The 21,030-nt window shown below is 37.9% G+C and overlaps 1 protein-coding gene across 1 annotated transcript in view; it reads left to right on the top strand.

Moving 5' to 3' along the window:
• Positions 1-21,030, top strand: part of LOC113406807 (neurobeachin-like) — a 942,582-nt gene that overhangs the window by 299,846 nt on the left and 621,706 nt on the right. The window contains exons 22-26 of the mRNA XM_029911985.1: positions 487-704; positions 2,752-2,905; positions 14,074-14,082; positions 17,513-17,693; positions 20,188-20,318. Of these exons, the coding sequence (XP_029767845.1) occupies positions 487-704; positions 2,752-2,905; positions 14,074-14,082; positions 17,513-17,693; positions 20,188-20,318 (693 nt within the window). The remainder of the gene's footprint in view (positions 1-486; positions 705-2,751; positions 2,906-14,073; positions 14,083-17,512; positions 17,694-20,187; positions 20,319-21,030) is intronic.

Here is a 21,030-nt window from a genome sequence, read left to right on the forward strand (position 1 = left end):
TATTTAAATAGAACAATGACTTTCAGCAGATCATAACCTTTCCCCTGACACCTCACATGGCATGCTTTATTTGCATGATCACAATTATATATAAATATGGGGGTTACAGGGCGCTCCCCCGAGGTATAGAGTGTCTCTCTCACTTCCCTCAAAATATCTAGACAGGATCAACTTGCCAAAAATAAACACACTGCAAACAAAATCCCTTCAGGGTGCACGTTGAGGAATCTGAAATGCAAAATGTCACTAAACAACTGAAAGGAAGGCCCAGATGTGAGGCCAGATTGTTAGCTGGCGTAAATCAGAGTAGTTTCAATGAGGCTACATCAAATGACACCAACTTTATCTGGAGGGCACTACTGGTATATTTTATTTTTTTATTTTCAGCTCCAATTATAGCCCCTCCTTCTCCAAATCTTATCCATGTGCATTGTTAGAATTCATTGCATATGTTTAACACAAACTTTGAACTTTTTGTTAACATAGGCTGTGCAAGGTCGGTCTGTTACCCAGCAAGACAGAGACTTGCGAGTTGACTTGGGATTTCGAGGAATGCCAATGACAGAAGAACAACGACGCCAGTTTAGTCCAGGTCCACGCACAACTATGTTTCGTATTCCAGAGTTTAAATGGTCTCCAATGCACCAGAGGCTGCTGACAGATTTGCTGTTTGCATTAGAAACAGATGTACATGTTTGGAGAAGGTAGAAAAGCTATATTTCTTATTTTTAACTTTATTATGTATGTGTTTATCAGCGAAGTAAAGACATAATTAGACACAAGACGTATTGGTAACTACTTTTTTAAAGGTAAATTTCCATTGTAAAGTCAGCTTTACCAGACTTACCTTATTGCAGTATCTGACATGCCTCAGTTAATTCCTATTCTTTGTGAGGGATAAAAACTGTAGTATCTCATGTATCCTTTTTGAATTACTGTATCTTAATGGACTTTTTATTAGTAACCACTACATTTAATATGGGGATGACAAATATCTGTACCATTATTTTTAGTAGCCACTACTAGCGTTTGGAGGTGTTTGCATTCTTAATCCAGAAATATTTGTTCCACACACCAGTCTTCACCCTGTGCTTGAATAATTCATCTATCTTATGACTTAATACAGAGACTCCTCCAAGAGAATTTAGTAGGCAGTCACAGCTTGCCTATAAACAAGTTTTCATTTCTGTAAAGATTTCCAATTGTAAAACAATAAAGACATGCTTTGTCTTGATTAGCCTTGATGGCCACATTGCTATTAACTATATATTTTTTGTCATCGCATCCTAATTCATTTATGTATTTAACACATTTTTAAAATTTAAAAAATAGTGCAAGTGATCTTGTGCCTTTTTAAAAAGCATCTGTTTACCATTTTAAAAAAGAAGAATGTATTGCTTAAATACATTGCTTTTCACCGTGATGACTCTTCTGTTATGATTCCTTTTAGTTAAGCAAAGAAACTACCTTAATAGTTACTACTTGTAGTCAAAGTCCAGCGGTACATCAGGCACTATTTAATCTATTTCCCAGAATGGCATAATTCATTCTGCAAAGGCTGTAATGCTGTATTATCAGTAGTTGAGAATTCGCTTAATTAAATCAGATTACCAATTGGCTTAAATTTAATTTCCACGTTTGTGTGACCTTACTATAAAATAAAATGCTATATGCATCCGAAGAAGTGGGTTGTAGCCCACGAAAGCTTATGCTCTAATAAATTTGTTAGTCTCTAAGGTGCCACAAGTACTCCTGTTCTTTTTGCGGATACAGACTAACACGGCTGCTACTCTGAAACCTGGTACTATAAAATAGTCAGTAGTAGTAGTTTTTTTTATACCAATCACCTTATTTTTGCCCCCTTTGTTTCCCTGAAATTCACAGGCAAATTAGAAGTTTAGTTTGTAATTCCTTCTGCAATTAAGGCCAATACTGTTTGTTTACTGGCCACTAATTTCACGAACTGGGTAATTTAATTACTCATGCTGTGTTATGGACAAGCACATAACATCAATAGACCAAACGCTCCTAAACATTTTCATAATGTGAATTACATCTTGAAAGTAATTTGTCCTATGGACACTTTCCCATGGGGATGGTTGTGTCTCATGTTTATCATTTGATCCCTGTGTCATCTACAGCTATTACTAACATGGAAAATTAATATTAGGAACACAGTTCTATATTTTTAGCTATCTTTTAGTGGAATATAGCAAGTGGAAATAAAGAGAAGCTTACACTTGTGACCAACCAACTCTCTAAAGAACACCAGCAGGTGCTTTGTGGGCTGCTGGTGGTCTACAGATCACTCTGGAGACCTCTCTTGTAGACAATCTGGTCATTCGTTATTATCAGAGCTGCTTTAAAAGATATCATTAAGTGCCAAATTCTGCCACCCTTATTCATGTTGGACAGTACAGTACTTTACTCCGTGAGCGGTCCCATTGGTTCCAACAGAATTGTTTGTGAAGTAAGGCACTAAACAGTGTTAAGATTGGCAGAGTCTGGGCTCTATAACGGATAGTATAGAAATAGTTATAGTCTGGTATGAAATAAAAATAGCACTAAGTTATTATGCTAGACTAGCTCCTATCAGTATTTTAAAATATTTTTAATTTTATCTTTTTATTATTACAAAGACAATACCATACAACTAGGAAACATTCAAGTTCGGGTTTCAAAAAACAGAGAATCTAAACTTTTAAAAAACATTGGTGTTCTAATATCTTTTTTTTTTCCCTATTTTTTTAGTCATTCTACAAAATCTGTAATGGACTTTGTCAATAGCAATGAAAACATTATTTTTGTACACAACACGATCCACCTCATTTCCCAGATGGTAGACAATATTATCATTGCTTGTGGAGGGATTTTACCATTGTTATCTGCAGCCACATCTCCAACTGTAAGTACAATATTTCCATCTAGTGGTCATGTTAAAAATTACTGTTAAGAATAGTAACACAGGATTGTCTATGACTGAATAGGTTTCTTTTTAACAGGAGAAAACAACTGATTTCTTCCAAAAGTTTGATCAATATCAACCAAACTGTTAAGGTTTAGTGTTTTAAGGTGCTGCGTTGGGAAGGGTGAAGAAAGGCCCCTCCTTTAGCATGCAAAATGCAATTTAATTAGTAATAGCAATGTTTTGCTCTTAATATCTCATCTGAAGATCTAAAAACATTTTAAGTAAAAACAGGTTTATACCTCAAACACTCATGTAAGGAACTGTGGCTATTAATGACATTTTCAGATGGGGAAAATGAGATACAAATGGGTTAAGTGACTTCCCTAAAGTAATGCAACAGATCAGCAGCAGTGCCAATAATAGCGCTTAGGGATCCCTAAGCTCTATCTCCTGCTCGAGCCTCTGGACAACCCTCACTTCTTTGCCTATATTCTTTATCACCAGTATTTATGTAACTAAAAATAGTTTCACACTATTGCTCTACTAGCTGGACCAATAGTATTTGGCACTCAAACGTATTAATGGGCTAGCAACTGTCTAAACAGAATCATATGATACTGATTTAGACAATGGATATGTATATACTGTACCTATATTATTTGCATCATCTCAAATGACAAGCAGCTTTATTCTTGTTCTATTTGCTGTGAACAAAAAGTGTTGTAATTCACAAGTATGACTGCACCCTGCACTTTAGTCACAAGAATGACATCAAATATGTTAAAGGAAAGATTTCTAGAATGTTACATTGCAAAGAAAGCTGCTTCTTAACTTGTACAGAGGAAAACCACAGCATTACGTCTTAAGATGAAAGCTGCTCTGGTAGTGTTTAGAGGAAGGGCACTCAAACACGTTTTTCAAAACAAGCAGCTGGGGCTTTGTTTGAAAATGAAGATGCTTTATGTGGAATCCTCATAATATATAAAATATAAAACAGGCACGGTTTGAATTACTTGGCTATAATTCCATCCCTGGATCTTGGTGACTCTAGCTTTGCTATCATGATTTGTCATTGCAAAACCACTTTATAGACCTTTAGTCCTGTAATTCAGAGTTGCCCTTTATTTATTGTGTATAATACATGAACATCCGATAGTCTTATAAATTACCCTTATCTTTTCAATAGTGTTGTGTTTATAATATCCTGGTTTGCAACAATAAGATGTTCTTAATGAAGGTGATTTTGCTCTATGTTCCACGACATTTCAAAATTAAAAGGTTGAATATTTAAAAAAAAAATTCTTAACTAGACTATAGCAAACTCCCTTACAAAACATTCAGTTTTGTCATCTTGTTAGAATAGTAACAGCAAAAAAATTTGTACAACACACTTCTTAATTAAAATGTAAGTACATACATGATGTATATTTAGCCCAAGAACTTGTCACGTGTAAGTGGCTCAAGCTTTTCTCTTTGAGCTGGAGTTTATTTTAATAAAGGAAACCCTTTAGAATACATCCTTATACATATGGGTATAGTCATTTCTCAATTACTTGTGTGGTATCATTGTATATTTAAAGATATTACAAAATGAACTGGATTTAAAACAGAGAGGTTATAACTCTGAAATGTGCCAAACAGTATTGCTGAAATGCTACCCCAGATGAAAGCTGATCAAGTGGCATTGAATAAAAAGTTGGGAGGGGGGCAATGAGTAATAGAGAGAGCTTGCCATGCAGGTGGGGGAGGTTTAGAAACAAGTACAATAACTCCTTGCTTAATGTTGTAGTTATGTTCCTGAAAAATGCGACTTTAAGTGAAACAATGTTAAGCGAATCCAATTTCCCCATAAGAATTAATATAAATAGGAGGGTTAGGTTCCAGGGAAAAAATGTTCACCAGACAAAAGACTATATTTTATATCATATGTATATATATATATACACACACACACACACACACACACACACACACACACAGTATAAATTTGAAACAAACAATTTAATACTATACACAGCAATGATGATTATGAAGCTTGGTTGAGGTGGTGAAGTCAGAGGGTGGGATATTTCCCAGGGAATGCCTTACTGCTAAATGCTGAACTAGCACTCGGCTGAGCCCTCAAGAGTTAACACATTTTTGTTAATGTAGCCTCACAACGTTATAAGGGAGCATTGTGCAACTGTAAAGCATGTTCCCTAACTGATCAGCAACATAACAAGAAAACAACGTTAACCAGGACAACTTTAAGTGAGGAGTTACTGTAGGTGTAAAGACATAAAGGAATCTGGGTAGACATGGATGTTAGACTTGCTACCATGGGATAATACATACACATGTTGTAGATCACAGTAGATATGTGCTTATTCAGTTTATCAAAAAGAATAAACTTATATGCTATGTGTATTTTTCTTCATTGCTTCGTAACTGTATTTCTCAACAATATTTTTACATGTATCAAGGAATTTATAGTACTTCTGACTGAAAATCTGTGTGCCCATTTTGAAGCTTTAAAATATTAATATCACATGACTTCCTTCAGGTGATTTAACCCTGTGGCACAGTACTTTTAATTTACGCCTTCCTTCAACAGCATTAGTGAATCTGACTCCCAGTGTATTTTATCTTTTGACCAAACATAAAGAAATGTGAAGAGGGACATGGTCCCTTGGCAAAAAAGAAAAAAATAATTAACACTTGTCATCCTATCTGATCATTAGTTTATGATGGAAAGAAAGGTAGTTAGTTGCTTTTCTAGTTTCATAGTTGTGATGTAGATTTTTTTTTACCTAGCTATGTTTAATCCAGCATTTACTCAGTCTCAAAAAGAGAGAGTTGTTGGTGTTTGTAGTTCATTTATTGAACCTCACAAACATTTCAGTCCCTTTATAAATTCAGGCTTCTCTTTGGTTTGATCTATATGATGAGTGTGTCTCTTGAGCTTCCTAGTTCCCTTACAATCCAGAATGTTGTACCTGTTAAAAAAATCAGTTCTTAAGAATCTGATCTTTTGATAGTAGTTAATAAGAGCCACAGGATACAAATTATTCTTCCCTTGAGTCTAGTTACCATTTATAAAAGGGGGAAGAGGATATCTTTCACTTAGCTGTTTCCCATTAGCAATGCAGGAGTTGAGCATTTAAAGCTTGAATTTCATTTAGGTCCTGAGCAGGAAGGAGCAAAGAAAAAAGCTAAAGAGAGGACCAAATGGTATTCACCCAAGAGTTCTGAAGGAACTCAAATGTGAAATTGCAGAACTGACAACTGTGGTATGTAACCTATCATTTAAATCAGCTTCTGTACCAGATGACTGAAGGATCGCCTATATAATGCCAATTTTTTTAAAAGGCTCCAGAGGCAATCTCGGCAATTAAAGCCCGATAAGCCTAACTTCAGTACCGGGCAAACTGGTTGAAACTATAGTAAAGAACAGAATTGTCAAACACACACAGATGAACATGATTTGTTGGGGAAGAGTCAACATGGTTTTTGTAAAGGGAAATCATGCCTCACCAATCTACTAGAATTCTTTGAGGGTGTCAACAAGCATGTGGACAAGGGGGATCCAGTGTACATAGTGTACTTAGATTTTCAGAAAGCCTTTGACAGGGTCCCTCAGCAAAGTAAGGTGTCATGGGTTAAGAGGGAAGGTCCTCTCATGGATCAGCTTCCATATAAGGAGAGATTAATAAGACTAGGACTTTTCAGCTTTGAAAAGAGACAACTAAGGGGGGATATGATAGAGATCTATAAAATCATGACTGGTATGGAGAAAGTAAATAAGGAAGTGTTATTTACTCCTTCTCATAACACAAGAACTAGGGGATACGAAATGAAATTCATAGGTAGCAGTTTTAAAACAAATAAAAGGAAGTATTTCTTCACACAACCCACAGCCAACCTGTGGAACTCTTTGCCAGAGGATGTTGTGAAGGCCAAGACTATAATTGGGTTAAAAAAAGAACTAGGTAAGTTCATGGAGGATAGGCCAATCAGTGGCTATCATCCAGGATGGGCAGGGATGGTGTCCCTAGCCTCTGTTTGCCAGAGGCTGGGAATGGGCGTCAAGGGACGGATCACTTGATTACCTGTTCTGTTCATTCCCTCTGAAGCACCTGGCATTGGCCACTATCAGAAGACAAGATACTTGGCTAGATGGACCTGTGGTCTGACCCAGTATGGCCGTTCTTATGTTCTTGGAAACATTTTGGGGTCAACAGATGGGTATTTTCTGACAAACCATCTTTTGTTGGAAAATTCCCAACCACCTCTACTTTACAGTTAATTGGTGTAACGTAGACCTAATAAATTTATAACAAAGTAACCACAGCTGTTCTCCAATACACAACATGGTGTGTAGCATATTAACAAAAGAATTTCCTTGAGGTGGCTTAGTATAGTCCTGGTTGGCTCTTTGTATTGCTGAAAGGACTCTGGAATGATCTAAGGTGCCTAATTTCTATATGGCAAAAAATGTCAAACTTTACTGCCTCAAGTTAGGCACCTAACTCCATATTAAACATGTAAGTGGCCTGATTTTTTTTAGAGGTGCTGGGTATCTGTAAATGCTATTGATTTCAGTGGAAGCATAATATGATCAACTATTTCAGGCACCCAAGTTGGAAACTTTTTCCTTTAGTATGCATACAGCCAGTAGATAGGAAAACACAAAGTCAGACCTGAGAATAGGCTCAGATTTGACCAAGAACAGTTCAGGACTCTTCGTTGCAATAATCACATGCTAATTCACCTTCTGGCTACACTAATATTGCCTTGTCTTTAATTAACTTTTTTTCTTACAAGCTGGTTTTCAGGAGGTCAGAACAGGAGCTAACTGCCTTTGAGATTCAAAAGCTCCCCAGGATCCTTTCCGCTTTCTGCTGCATTACTATAAGACAAGTCTCATAATCAGTGGAGTAGATTTGGAGGTGCTCTTTGTTCTGATATTGCCCACTGTAGCAATCATCATGAAATAGAAAGCTCAGTCTTAAGAATGGCTATGTTGTACTCACCTACATTTTCATTGTGGTATTGCTATCTTTTTATTTGCATAACTAGGTACAGTCTAGTCAAAATTAGCTCATTAAAGCCACAGCAGGGGGTCTCTGTGTAGTTACATCAGGTGTCAGCTTTGGACTCAATTTTCTGCTCTCCAGTTCTGAAAGAGAGAGCTCTGCAATGATTCAATCTGCTGTGAATCTGTAGGGATCAGCTGAAAGCAGAGTATTGTATGCCAAGAGATGCGTAGAGCAGCTGATATCAACAGTTTTAATTTTAAAACACTCCAGCAAAGCCCTGTGTCTATCCCATATTGCAGTGGATACAGAAGAAGGGAAAGTAGAAATTCAAAGAGAAAAGTTTAAAAGATGGAGACAACGAGAACCGCTGTGTTCTTCCAACCTGGACTGTCTAAGGGTAAAATAAGTAAGCCAGGGCTCAGTCCTGCTCCTATTGCATAACTCACATTCAGTTCATAATCATCGTCCAAATTAGTACATCCTTGAGAAAAGTGAAATTAGAGCATAAGGAAAAACTTTGAAAAGAAAACGATTCTCCCAAAAGTAAAATCCTAAATTGGGTTCATTTGTTAAAATAAATAAATAAAAATTGAAACTAATCTTTAAGATGGAGATCACATTGCTGTTTCCCATTTCCTGCATTCACTTGATATTAAATACATTTACATTTTCAATAAATTCAGGTATCATTTACCATTCATGAAAGCAAGACAAGAGTGGTTCCTTCATGGCAGCAGAACCTTGAAGTAAATTTAAAAATAACTTTACAACATAGTTTGAATATGGTATTTTTATATGATTTATTATTAATCATGTTTATTATGGTGGCCCCTAAGGGGCAATCAAGAGTGCTAGGCACTGTATAAACATAGAATAGTAGGTGGTCCCTGCCCCAGAGAATTTACAATCTAATAGGACTGACACAGGGTGGGGAAAAGGGTATAACACAAAACCATAGTGAATTATGTGGAGGCAGTAAATGTCCCTTTTTTGGAGAGGGGGTGAGGTTATTTAGGAGGGGAAGAGATAAGAGAGATGATGGAGTCAGGCCCTGGTAACAGCATCAAATGTGGAGTGAAGCTGATGTGAAAAGATTGTAAGGAGGGTGTAGGGGAAGGATTGGAGCAAGCAGCCAATCAACCCAGGGCAGAAAAAGTCCAGTCAAAACTGTAGAAAGTTCTCTGAGTGTGCAAATAACCAAAGGTTCCTGCTTTGGCTGCTTATACCACTACTTGCTGAACTCTCTAACTGGCTTGCTACAGTTTTCCCTCAAGGCCATGCAGCAGGAGGGAGGGGGAGACACCATCTGACATTTTCCATTATAAGACCCTGTTCTCAGTGGCTTATAACTTTGCCAAACTTTAACGACTTGGGGTGAAATTTTCCATGCTGGATGTCTGCCTCAAGTTGAATTTTTGGTTCAGTCAATTCTGAAAACAAAAGTAGAGAAAAATACATTGTTTTGCCCATGTTCAGAAATTCTTGCAACCTTTTCTTGGTAAAACTCTAGTGACTTTTTCTTTTAAAAGTTCAGAGATTGGGACTGAGAGCTGGAATAGAGACTGAGACTGGCTGGAAGGCTACTGGGTCTGGGAGCAGGCAGGAAACTGGGATTGGTTGGGCAGGGGGATTGGGAGCTGGGGAGGGAAACAGAAGGAACCAGTAGGTTGTTGGGGTACACTGAAATTTGATGAGGAGATTGGGGGAGAGACTGGGACTGAAAACCAGTGGGGGCAGGGAGAAGATGTTAAAAGGAAGGGAAACCAATCTGACAAAGAACCGGGGTGCGAGGGCAGAACTGGGATTCTCTGGGCAAGGAGATGGTGGAGGGGGGACAATGAGATTGGACAAGGATCCTGGGGATGGAGATTAGGACAGGGATGATGGGAGCTGCACAACTGGAGGTCAGGGTGGGGGAGAAAGATGGGATGAGGAATTGAGAGGAGGGAACTGGAAATACCTGGGCAAGGAGACTGGGCAGAAGGAAATTGGGGGTGGTGGAGGGAGAATATGACTTGCTGGGCAAGGAGACAGGGACTGGGATGAAAAGCCTTAAATGTGGAGAATGGGACTGGGATGAGGGGTGGTGGAGGGTTAGGACTGGGACAGGGACAGATTGGAGGGGAGAGGCAGAAGGGGTCACATAGGAAATGGACAGAAGAGTCTGTGCCCATTAGAATGCACTCCTCTCCGGGGCTTGGAATGGGACCCACAATTCCTGAGTCTCCACCATTCCTCTATCATTCTCCGTGAAAACTGGCAAAGTGTCCATCCTCCTCTAGTGCTGGTCCACATAGCAGATGGCAACTGACTACTGATATCAGTTATTCCATTGGTTGAGGTGGCAGAGGTTTGTGCAGTGGATTGAATGGTCCCTATCCTGCTGAGGAACATAAGAATGGCCATTTTGGGTCAGACCAATGGTCCATCTAGCCCAATAACCTGTCTTCCAATTGTGGCAAATGCCAGATGCTTCAAGGGAAATGAGCAGAACAGGGCAATAATCCAGTGACCCTGTCATCCAGTCCCAGCATCTGGCAGTCAGAGGCTTAAGGTCACCCAGAGCATGAGGCTGTATCCCTGGCCATCTTAGCTAACTGCCACTGATGATGAATTTTTCCATTTCTTTTTTTGATCCATTTACAGTTTGGGGCTTCACAACATCCCCTGGCAATGAGTTCCAGAGGTTGACTGTGAGAGGAAGGACTTCTGTTTGTTTTAAACCTGTTGCCTATTAATTTCACTGGGTGACCCCTGGTTTTTGTGTTATGTGAAGGCGTAAATAACACTCACTTTCTTCACACCATTCATGATTTTATAGACCTTTATCACATCCCTTAGTCGCCTCTTGTCCAAACTGAATTAGTCCCAGTCTTTCTAATCTCCCTTCATAAGGAAGCTGTTCAATGCCCTTAATTCTTTTCATTGCCCTTGTCTGTACCTTTTGTATATGGTTGTTAATATGGGGGGTTTTTTTGCCTTTTTTTTTTTTTTTTAAACCTAAGAAATTATACACGCACAAACCCTTTGTATATTAAAAGGTCATTATTAAGGTTACAAAGTCAAGCATCCAAAAGTTAGGAAATTCCAGAATTAAGGTTAACTATGTTACTTTAATTCAGTCCTCTTGTGTATATGCGTTATGATAGTCTCCAATTACGTGATCACAGACTGTTTTTTCCACAGCATCCCTGCTTCATTCAGTTCAGAGGATGGACCTGCTCTGGGAATGAATCAGGGTTGTGTAGTGAAGGAAACTGTTTTTTGTAGGACCCCTACTCCATTTGTTGCAGAAGTTGGAAGGTGTGTTGGGAATATTGCAGCGGGGTTACAGAAATGGAAAGGACAGTCTCTTTGTTAAGGTAGTTGAATGCTGCTCTGGAGGATTCGATTCTGTGTGATGCTAGGCAAGTTGCTTAACCCATCTTTTAACAGCTGGTCATGTGCTGTGTATACCTCGTTTTCTGAGTGCTTGACTTGAGAACCTGGGTTCTGATTTGCAGAAGAGCTGAGCACTCTCAACTGCAACTGACTTCAGTGGGAGCTGTGCTTTGAACATATGAAGTTCTATATAATGCTAAGAATTTGGAAAAATCAGGTTCTAGATGTCTCAAATTGGGCACCCAAAGTTAGCAGATACTTGTGGACCTCAACATCTCTGTGCCTCAGCTCCCTATCTGTAAAATGTGGATGATCATAACCCTCATCTCTCAGAGTTGTTATGAAAATAAATTCATTAATGTTTGTGAAACACTCTAGTGAGGAGCACCATAGAGAAGCCCATGAGGAAATTATTAATGCTGTCTTCAAAGCAATTTTTGGATAGTGTGGAGTAAATAAGGTCTAGGGATAAACCTTGAAGAAATGAAGATACAACAAAATATTGAATTTCTGCTTATTAAGTGAGCACCATCTGTTCAGTCAATTGAGGCAGGGCACTTGTGGAAAACATAGTAGGTGATCATATAATTAAAGACTGTATCATAATGCATACATACAAGAGGGCTGAAATAAAGTGTCACAGGCAAAATATTCTGTGTTTCTTAACTTGAGTGCTTGACATTGTAACTTTAACAATTTGCTTTTAACGTAGTTGCTGGTGGGTTTTTTGTTTGTTGGGGGGATTGCATGTGATTTAGTATAAAAATTGCCTAGAGCCAAGGATAGGCGCCTTTTAATTTCCAATAGGATATATGAAATAATAAATGAAAATACTAAAATAAATAAAAATGGTAAGCATATATTTTGATCTAATAATGTTGTTTTATGATGATATGCCAGAAAGAGTTCATTTCCCAGTCCTAGTCTACTGCTCATTGGGCTAGCAGGGATTGAGGTAATCCTTCAAAGACCTTGCACGGGGAGATATTAATATATATCTTTTTAGCACTTAAATTTAGTGTCTCAAATTTACGTGACACTTTATAAATACAAATAAGACACTCTGTGTGCCCCAAAATTTTGGCAACCATAAAAGGCAAAATGTGAAAATGCAAAACAAGACAAAGGGCTTTCAGGAAAGGGAGTAAGGATTATGAAAAATGCATTTTATTAACAGCAACAGATGTTGCCAGTTAAAGCATGGTGTGGACAGACTGACAGTTCCAGCTAGTCATTAGTTAATATAAAATGACAGCCATAACCATGGACTTAAGGATGTGGCTTAAAGGAGAAAATTGAAGGTTTTGGGATCAAACAGGGCTTCAGTGAACCTAACGTCAAATCCTTGTCCCATTGAAATCAGTGGGTATTATGACATTGATGTAATGGGACCCGGATTTCACCTGTTGAGGAATCTAAAGAAAAAATGCGGTTGGGTCCCAAAGATGGGTTTAAGCTTCAGAGTCCAGACCAAGACCTGAACTTCCACATGTGAAAGGATGGTTAGACACAGTTTTCTACCAAAAAAGAAAAGAAAACTTCCTTCTCATTTTGCTGGAGTTGATACTGCAATGGCACTATTAGCGTAGCATAGCTGAAATGCTTTTGGTTTCAAAAATGTGCTATCTAAATTATGACAGTATTAAAATATTCTTAAAAACTAGTTTTTTACTAGATGAAGTGGGCTGTAGCCCACGAAAGCTTATGCTCAAATAAATTTGTTAGTGTGGTAACTGTTAGTAATATATTACATTTTAATATTGACTACCTTAAATTGTCTTCAGTGCTGGAGGTGCAGTAGTCTTCTATTTTTTCACCTCCATTTTTCAAGGTAGTTAGGACCTAAATTATCAAAAATGACTTGTGATTTTTGGGTCCCTCAATTTTTAGATGCCCCGGTTGCTCAGCATCCACCCTATAAGGTTTAACAGGTTGGGGATTTAAAATCTTAAAGGCCCCAAAAATCATTAGTCAGTTTTAAAAATATGGCTCCTGACAACTAAATGACAGGCCTGTTGTGGGGAGAGGGTTCTGACTGAAAATAAAACCTAAAAGAAACCTTGCAGAACTGCTAATCATTGGGACTAGCCTCAAACTCCCTGAGGTGATCCAAAACTTGGACTTCCATTGGTGGCTCAAAATCATTCAAATGTTTAGTACAGTTTGGGATTAGGTTTGAAAATTGTGCACACCACAAGGTATGTTTTGGTGCTGCAGTCCAAAGAGCATTACGGCTAAAGAATCAAGCATTTTTTTCTTCTGATTTATATGTATGTTTTGTCAATTAATTTTGTACATATGATTTATCTCACAAATCATAAATACTAAGGCTGGATTTACTTTTTTCAGTTTCAATTGACTGGAGAATGGCACAATTATGTCATGTACTTCTGTGATTTATATAACAAGTAAAATTCTACTGTGGGTATACATTACTAACATACTATACTTTTTCTCCGTGTACATATTTAAAAATATGTATTTCAGTTTGGATGGATCAATGTGGAAAGGAACTGTATAATAAAATTAAAAGATTAGATTTAACGTCCATACTGTTTGCAGTTTAGTTATTTTTGAAGTCTTTGTTTTCAAATGTTCACTTTCCAAGATGCAATGTTAGTGCCTATGATAAATTAATCAGATAAAGGTATGATTCCAAGATATTACTTTGTTTCAATTTTACATTGTATTTTCAGTTACCTTTAATAATTTTCTTTTTCTTTTATTGTTGTAATCTGTTGTCTGTTTTGTCTATTGCATGTCCAGGGTTCTAAGGTTAGTATTACTGCTGTAAGTTTCAGTTTTTAAGTTTTTCAAACTTTATTATTTTTGATAATTTGACATTTTGGCTTTTTTTTAAATTATTCACGCCATATTATAGGATATGGTCAGGAGTAAATTAGGTGCATTTATGGACTTTTCCTGAAATGTTTCTTAGTGTAATCTAATGCATTGGCTAATGATTATATGCTGCTCATTGTAAACTACCAAGTCAAAGTTAGACAAGCCTATGATCTAATATAAATTGCAGAAGTGTCTGTCTGCTGTGAAAATCTGATTTAGTTCAAACTCTGGACCCATATAACCATCTGGGAATTTAGTTATTCCTTTTAAAATTTACATAGTAAGCATGAGTTTACCATACCATTCTAAAACATTCTAGCTTCTGAAAACAGTTTGCTAAACAAGAAAACGTCTCTGAAATGTAGTTAGAATACATACTAGCGTGTTACCTTTAAGAGGTGGATTTCATTATAGTAATTAGACCTAATAGAAGACTATTTATTGTCTTTATAGTGAATTGGCAGCATTTAGGGAGATTTCCTAAAGAAAATCCTATTTTTTTTCTTCTATGTAATGCTAGCAAAAATCATGTAAAAACTATACTATAAAACATGCTTTTACATGGATTTACTATTTCATGTGAAAATAAACCTGGACATTTCACATTGGGAAGTAAAAGATCTACTCCCTTAAGAAAATGTATATAGTACAATATAATTAATTGTATTATAGCAATAATCCAAAACAGGGAGTCCACTAATAGACTATTGGTGCATATTTCTGGTGATTATTGAGGTGAGTCCAAAGGCCATGTTTCTATAACCACCTGAGAATTGCACCAGCAGCCTACTAATGCACACCCTGGCATGGCTTCTTGCTATTCAGATATGGCTTCTTCAGTTTAAATTTCATTTGTGTAAGTGTTTTATATATAAACAATTTGCTACTTTTCTATGTGAATTAATAATGTTTCTTCTACTATGACAAGGGGGTCACGGTAGAAAAATAACATAAAATAGCAGGAAATAACTGCCTAGAGGAATGCTAGTGGCAGTCCTTCAAAGGGAAATGGTGTTTCAAAGGTCTAATTGTCATCATATCATTTGTTTTGTCTTGCTGGACAGATTTTAAATAGTGACAACCCTTCCCAGAATACCCATGTAACTGACATGTCTTGCAATGTTATCTATCATTCTGATGACAGAAAGACACATTATACCTTTCACGTGTCAGAACAATTGTTTTCTTAATATTGTTTGGCATTATCGGCACTGTTGGTATGTTGTTAAACCTAAACAACTATTTCAACAAGTTACTGTTCACTGAGGACATTAAATTCTCAGCAATAGGGAAATAAAGGCTTTTAAAAGAATTTTCTCTACTCTTGTTACGGAAAGAAATGTTTATGACAGGACAAAATAATATATTTTAAGCTCCTTATTTGTCTTACAGAATCCCTGAAACTGGAACCAAAAGGCTAAAATTTTCACAAGCACCTGAGTCCCATTTTCAAAAAAAGACCTAGGAACTTAAGTCCCATTGATTATCAGTGAGACTTAGGTTCCTAAAGTCAAGGTATTTAGGTGCCTGAAGATGCAGATAGGCACCTCATGGGATTTTCAAAAGCACCTAGGCACCAAATTCTCAGAGATTTTAATGGGAGTTGGCCTCCTAGGCACTTTTGCAAATCCCACTAGACACCCATCTGCATATTTAGACACCTAACTGAATTTAAAAATCTGTCCCTAAGAGCTTAACTCACTTTTGAAAATGAGGCTCAGGCTCCAGTCACTTAGGCACTTTTGAAAATGTTACCCTAAATCATAATTCTTTTTTACATTTATGAAACAATTGCAGACTCAGGAGTGGCTTTGCCATGAGCCTAGACTAAGGGAACAGCCCAAGATGGAGATTGTGATTCCACGTGGAATGTATGCTGCACCAGGTACAAACCTGGCATGATTTCCTCCCTCACTGGAGCAACAGGGATGGAGTAAACTGATCCAGGGATGGAGTAAACTGTGCTAGGTTTATGCCCAATACAGCATACATTCCTCGGCTCCAACTACATGTTAGTGACACGCAAAGACTCTGCTCAGTTCCCACCCCATTCCATTTCTCCCACCCATCTGTGTGAGTAGGGGCAGGTGGAGACATAGCAGCTTTGCAGAGCCCATTTTCCTTCCTGTGCTGTCATGCAGTTAGATTGCTCAGAGACATACAGGGGTGTCATGCACTCCCTTATGCCTTGTACAGCTGTGGTAGCTGGGCCACAATTTGGTTCTATGTAAATAGTAGTAATTTTCTCACAGATATTAGACTTCATAATACCTATTACAGCATGCAAGTGTGAATTCATCTTCCCACTCCATTATTTTTAAGTTCACTCATAAGTAATTTGCATTGACAAAAAACATAGATAGGCTTGGCAGGATTCAATTTTAATCAATAGATTTTGATAAATGTTGGTTTCAACTGACATACTGAAACCAGTGAAAAATAGAGTGATTGGTGAAAGTCAGCGGGAGTGCAGCCTTTCCCTCCCCCTGTGCTTGTAAGGATCAGGTATCAACTGCTGTCACAGGAGTGGGGCCATGACAGCGGGGCTGCAGAGAGGTCTCTGTGCTGCCACTGAGCCAGTGATGCTGGATCCCTTCAGGTGCAAGGTGTGGAGAAGGCTGAAGCCCTGGCCAGAGTAGACACCCCCAGCCAAGATTGCAAGGAGGAGGCCACCCTGCTCCAGGCAGGAGCCATTCAGCAGCAGGGTGGCCTCACCCGTGGCTACGGACAATGACAACTTCTCGCGGCCCTGGCTGAGGATCTCTGTTCTGCCCTGCTCCATCAGAACCACAGACTTCCCTGTACCTTGTGTCTGCCAGGATTGGGTGTCACCAGCCCCACGGCTGTTCAGGGAGACCTTTTCAGCTCCACTGTCATGGTCCTGCTCACTCACTCACCAGCCAGGAATGTAACCGTGATCCCTGGGCAGGAACTGTTCAGCAGCAGCATCCCATAGCCAGGGGATCATCCTCCTTGCAACCCTGGCCAGGAGTATCTGTTCCACCAAGCCAGGACCACAGCCTCCTCTGCACCATGGGCAATGGTGCCTTGAATCCCTCATCTACACAGGGAGCCCCTTGCAGCCAGTGCTACCCTAAGCCAACCCCACGCCCCTTTAATTTCCAGCAACTATAAAAATAAAAATAGAAAAAAATTGAAAAATGTCTTAAAATATAAAACAATAAACATCAAAATTATAAAAAAAAAACCCCCGAATTCTGCCAACCCTAAATATAGGAAATAGTTTTTTTGTAATTTTTCTCATTTACTTATTTATTGTTAACAATTAAAATTGAGATGTGGGTGTGCTATATTTGTTCTTTGAAACTGTTAAGTCTAATATAATTATTTTCTTTTAAAGACTGAATTGGAAAATATTGAAGTGACACAAGGAATGTCAGCAGAGACAGCAGTGACTTTCCTGAGCCGTCTGATGGCTATGGTTGATGTACTGGTATTTGCCAGTTCTCTAAACTTCAGTGAGATTGAAGCTGAAAAAAACATGTCTTCTGGAGGCTTAATGCGACAGTGCCTAAGGCTGGGTAAGTCTGTATAGAACAACACAGACAGTGTGCATTAAATAATTACTTACAGATCAATGAGCTAAGGCTACAATGAATAAAAGTAGGAATGAACCTGGTTCTGACTATGATGTGGTAGACTAAAATACCACAGAGTTTTTACTGACTTGTTACAATAGTTATGATGGTTCTATTGAAACACAAAAATAGATGAGAATCAATCACATGTCCAGATTTAAAGTTGTCATTGATGAAATTCAAATTGTAAAGCATGTTGTAGGACAGTAAAATATTAATACAAGAAAACTAATGAAAGGAAGAAAATTACTGTTTCCCTCAAACACTGATCTGCTGTGCTGCTCTTCTGTTGTAAGATTTTTCATCATGGTCTTTGGTTCTCTGAGAATTGCCTCTGCAGATCCCCTCTTTTGGGAGAATACACCTCAGCCATGTGCCTGTAAAGCATCTAGCAAACAGTGATAGTTTGGGCTATGTGTACACAGTTTTGTAAATGAAAACATTCTTTGAAAAGGTATGAAGAACTGTGAACCCATGTGTCCTCATTATCTTTCCCATTGCCCATTAGCAGCAGGTCTTGGAAATGTTGTCTTTTCAAATGAATTGCAGCATTATTTGTTGCTGACAAAAATTATTCAGCTCAGTCAAGAACTGAGAAGACTATGAGGAATTTAAGAGGGACCTAACCAAACTACATGAACAACATGCAATACGATGGCAAATTCTGTTTTATTTTCATGCTGTCTATAAACAACACTATATAAATTTTTTCCACAAGCTGTTAGATATTGACCGTGAAAAAAACATTTTTAATGAAAGCGACCTTGAAGGATCCAGACTCAGTGGCGTGGGGTGAGCTGTAGAACCTCAATGGAACAAAGAACCCTGCTTTAAGACAGTTCATTTCAGAAGAGCAATTCCCCAGTTTTTAATTAACTATTTCTCAACTGTCCTCTAGTGCTTTATTACTTCTAATCATTTTCTTAAGTGTAGGGATCCCTAAAAGGGAATTCTTGACAAGGTTTATTCAGAGTTCTCACTGCTAGTTCAGAACCAAACCTGCCCACACTTCTCCCCCATTTCTTTCAGATTCCTTAGACTATATTTTGAATTGGAAGATATTGAGTTTGGCTAAGGTCTATTATAAGCTATTACACCAAACAGTATGATCTGTGAGAATAAGTGCACCTGACCTCAGTGACAACTAGTTCCCAAAATAAGTATTGGAGCTGCAGGTAGCAATCTCCTGTTCTCCTACCCCCTATATCCTACAGTTAAGTCATACGGTCAAAGTGGAAAAAATGAGACACTTCTTTGGGGATATTACAAGGAAATGTTTTGGTGGAGGGATAAAGGAAGTTGATGGAGAAGTGGGAAGACAAAAAAAGGGTGTCCTCTACCTTCTGGCTCCCACGTCCCATTTTTAAATGGAAAATTGGATCACTTTATAGTAAGAGTCCCAATCTTTTCAATCTTTGTTCAAGTAAGAGTCTTCTCATTCTGCTAATTATTCTTGTCACCTGTCACCCCTTTATATCATTTTTGAGATGTGGTGACCAAGACTGAGCGCACTATTCCAGGTGAGGTTGTACCATTGATTTATATAAGAGCATTATAATATTTTCTGTGGTGTTCTCCATGCTATTCCTTATGCATTCTATATTTATATCATTATTTTTTGGTTTTCGGGAGGATTTTTTTTGGTCTGCTGCTGTGCATTGAGCAGAAAGTCACTGAGCTGTCCACGGTGATGCCCAACACTTTTTGATAAATTGTTACAATTAATGTAGGACCTTAGAAGCAGCAAGCGTAGTTCAAATTATTCTAAGTGTCAATGTTGAATTCCATCTGCCCATCATATTGCATGTTGTTTATCTAGTTTGTCTAGGTCTCTCTTAAATTCCTCATAGTCTTCTCAGTTCTTGACTGAGCTGAATAATTTTTGTCAGCTGCAAATTTTGCCACAACACTGTTCTCCCACCTTTTCAGATCACTGATAATTACTATTGTCAGTCCTCATGTGGAACCTTATGGCAGTCTGCTGCTAATCTCTGACGTGACGGAAAGTAACCATTGATTCCTACCTTTTGTTTTCTGTCTTCTAGCCACAAAAAATGTTAAGGTTGGCTTTGGCAACACTAAGGAGTATGCTTCCAAAAATAGTGGATCAACAGGGACAACATGATCATAATCTAAGAACTCCAGTTACAGGGAATAATTTGCCTTTTTCAAACTTCTTGTAGCCTTAAATATGAGCCTTGTTTAAGACAGATAGTCATAAAATTAAGGAACCTGATTAACTAAAAACAGAATGAAATTGGAAAAGTCACCATAATATTTTCTCAGTATCACCAGAGTATAATTTAAGAGATTTGTGATGCCTGCTTATTTATACAATTGCTACTGGGATATAATCATTCTTTGGAGGTATAGGCACTTCGTTAAATGGTAACCGTGTAATCACCTAATGATAATGTTCAATTACATCTTTTTTTAGTTTGTTGTGTTGCTGTGAGAAACTGTTTAGAATGTCGACAAAGACAGAGAGATAGGGTGAACAAATCTTCACTAATCAGCAGTAAAACTCAGGAGACTCTTCAGGGTATGACTGCAACAGCAATGACCAAGGTAATCTAATGTTGTTAATATAGGGTGTACCAGTGCTTAAAATAAGCAGGAGATGATTGTAGTTAATTTCTAGATTTCTTTTAAAACAGAAGCTGAATTGTCACCCATTTCCTGTCTCTCAAAAGAAAACATTTGCTTTTTCATTGAAACAAGAAAAAAATTAAAAGGAAGAAAATAGTTAATTTAATGGCATGATTAGAACTGTTCTCCAATACTTTACTCTCTCTCTCCTACTTCTGCTCCAGAGAGCACATCTTCTCCCCCACCCTATTGCAATTTGACCTATCTATACATATTTCTTTGATTTCTAAAGCCTCATGAGATGCATGGTCAAAGCCTGCAATCAGATCTTTGTGGGTGGACTCTTGCATCCTTGTAGAATCCCATTAACTTCAGTAGGGCTCTGTGTGTAAATCATGGTCTGTCTTTGTGGATATGACTCCAAGAATGAGGTCTAAATTTGTTTGTCACTTACATTTCAGTCACTTTGGTGTCCTTATTATTTAAGTTGCTCATTTCTGAATATTTTCCAATTTGGTCACAGTTTTGGGGGTTGAAGGGCCCTAAACTAAATGTACAGAGACACAAAAACCATCCCTGGTCTCAAAGATGATGCTTTGGTATATACAGCCCAAATTCACTTATCATGATAATCTCATTACTACTTTCACAATATAGACTCTTGCCTCAAAATACTGCTTCAGATAAGACT

The sequence above is a fragment of the Terrapene carolina genome, unplaced genomic scaffold (genome assembly GCF_002925995.2).
Source record: "Terrapene carolina triunguis isolate 2854851 unplaced genomic scaffold, T_m_triunguis-2.0 Scaffold141, whole genome shotgun sequence".
NCBI classification, from domain to species: domain Eukaryota; kingdom Metazoa; phylum Chordata; order Testudines; family Emydidae; genus Terrapene; species Terrapene triunguis.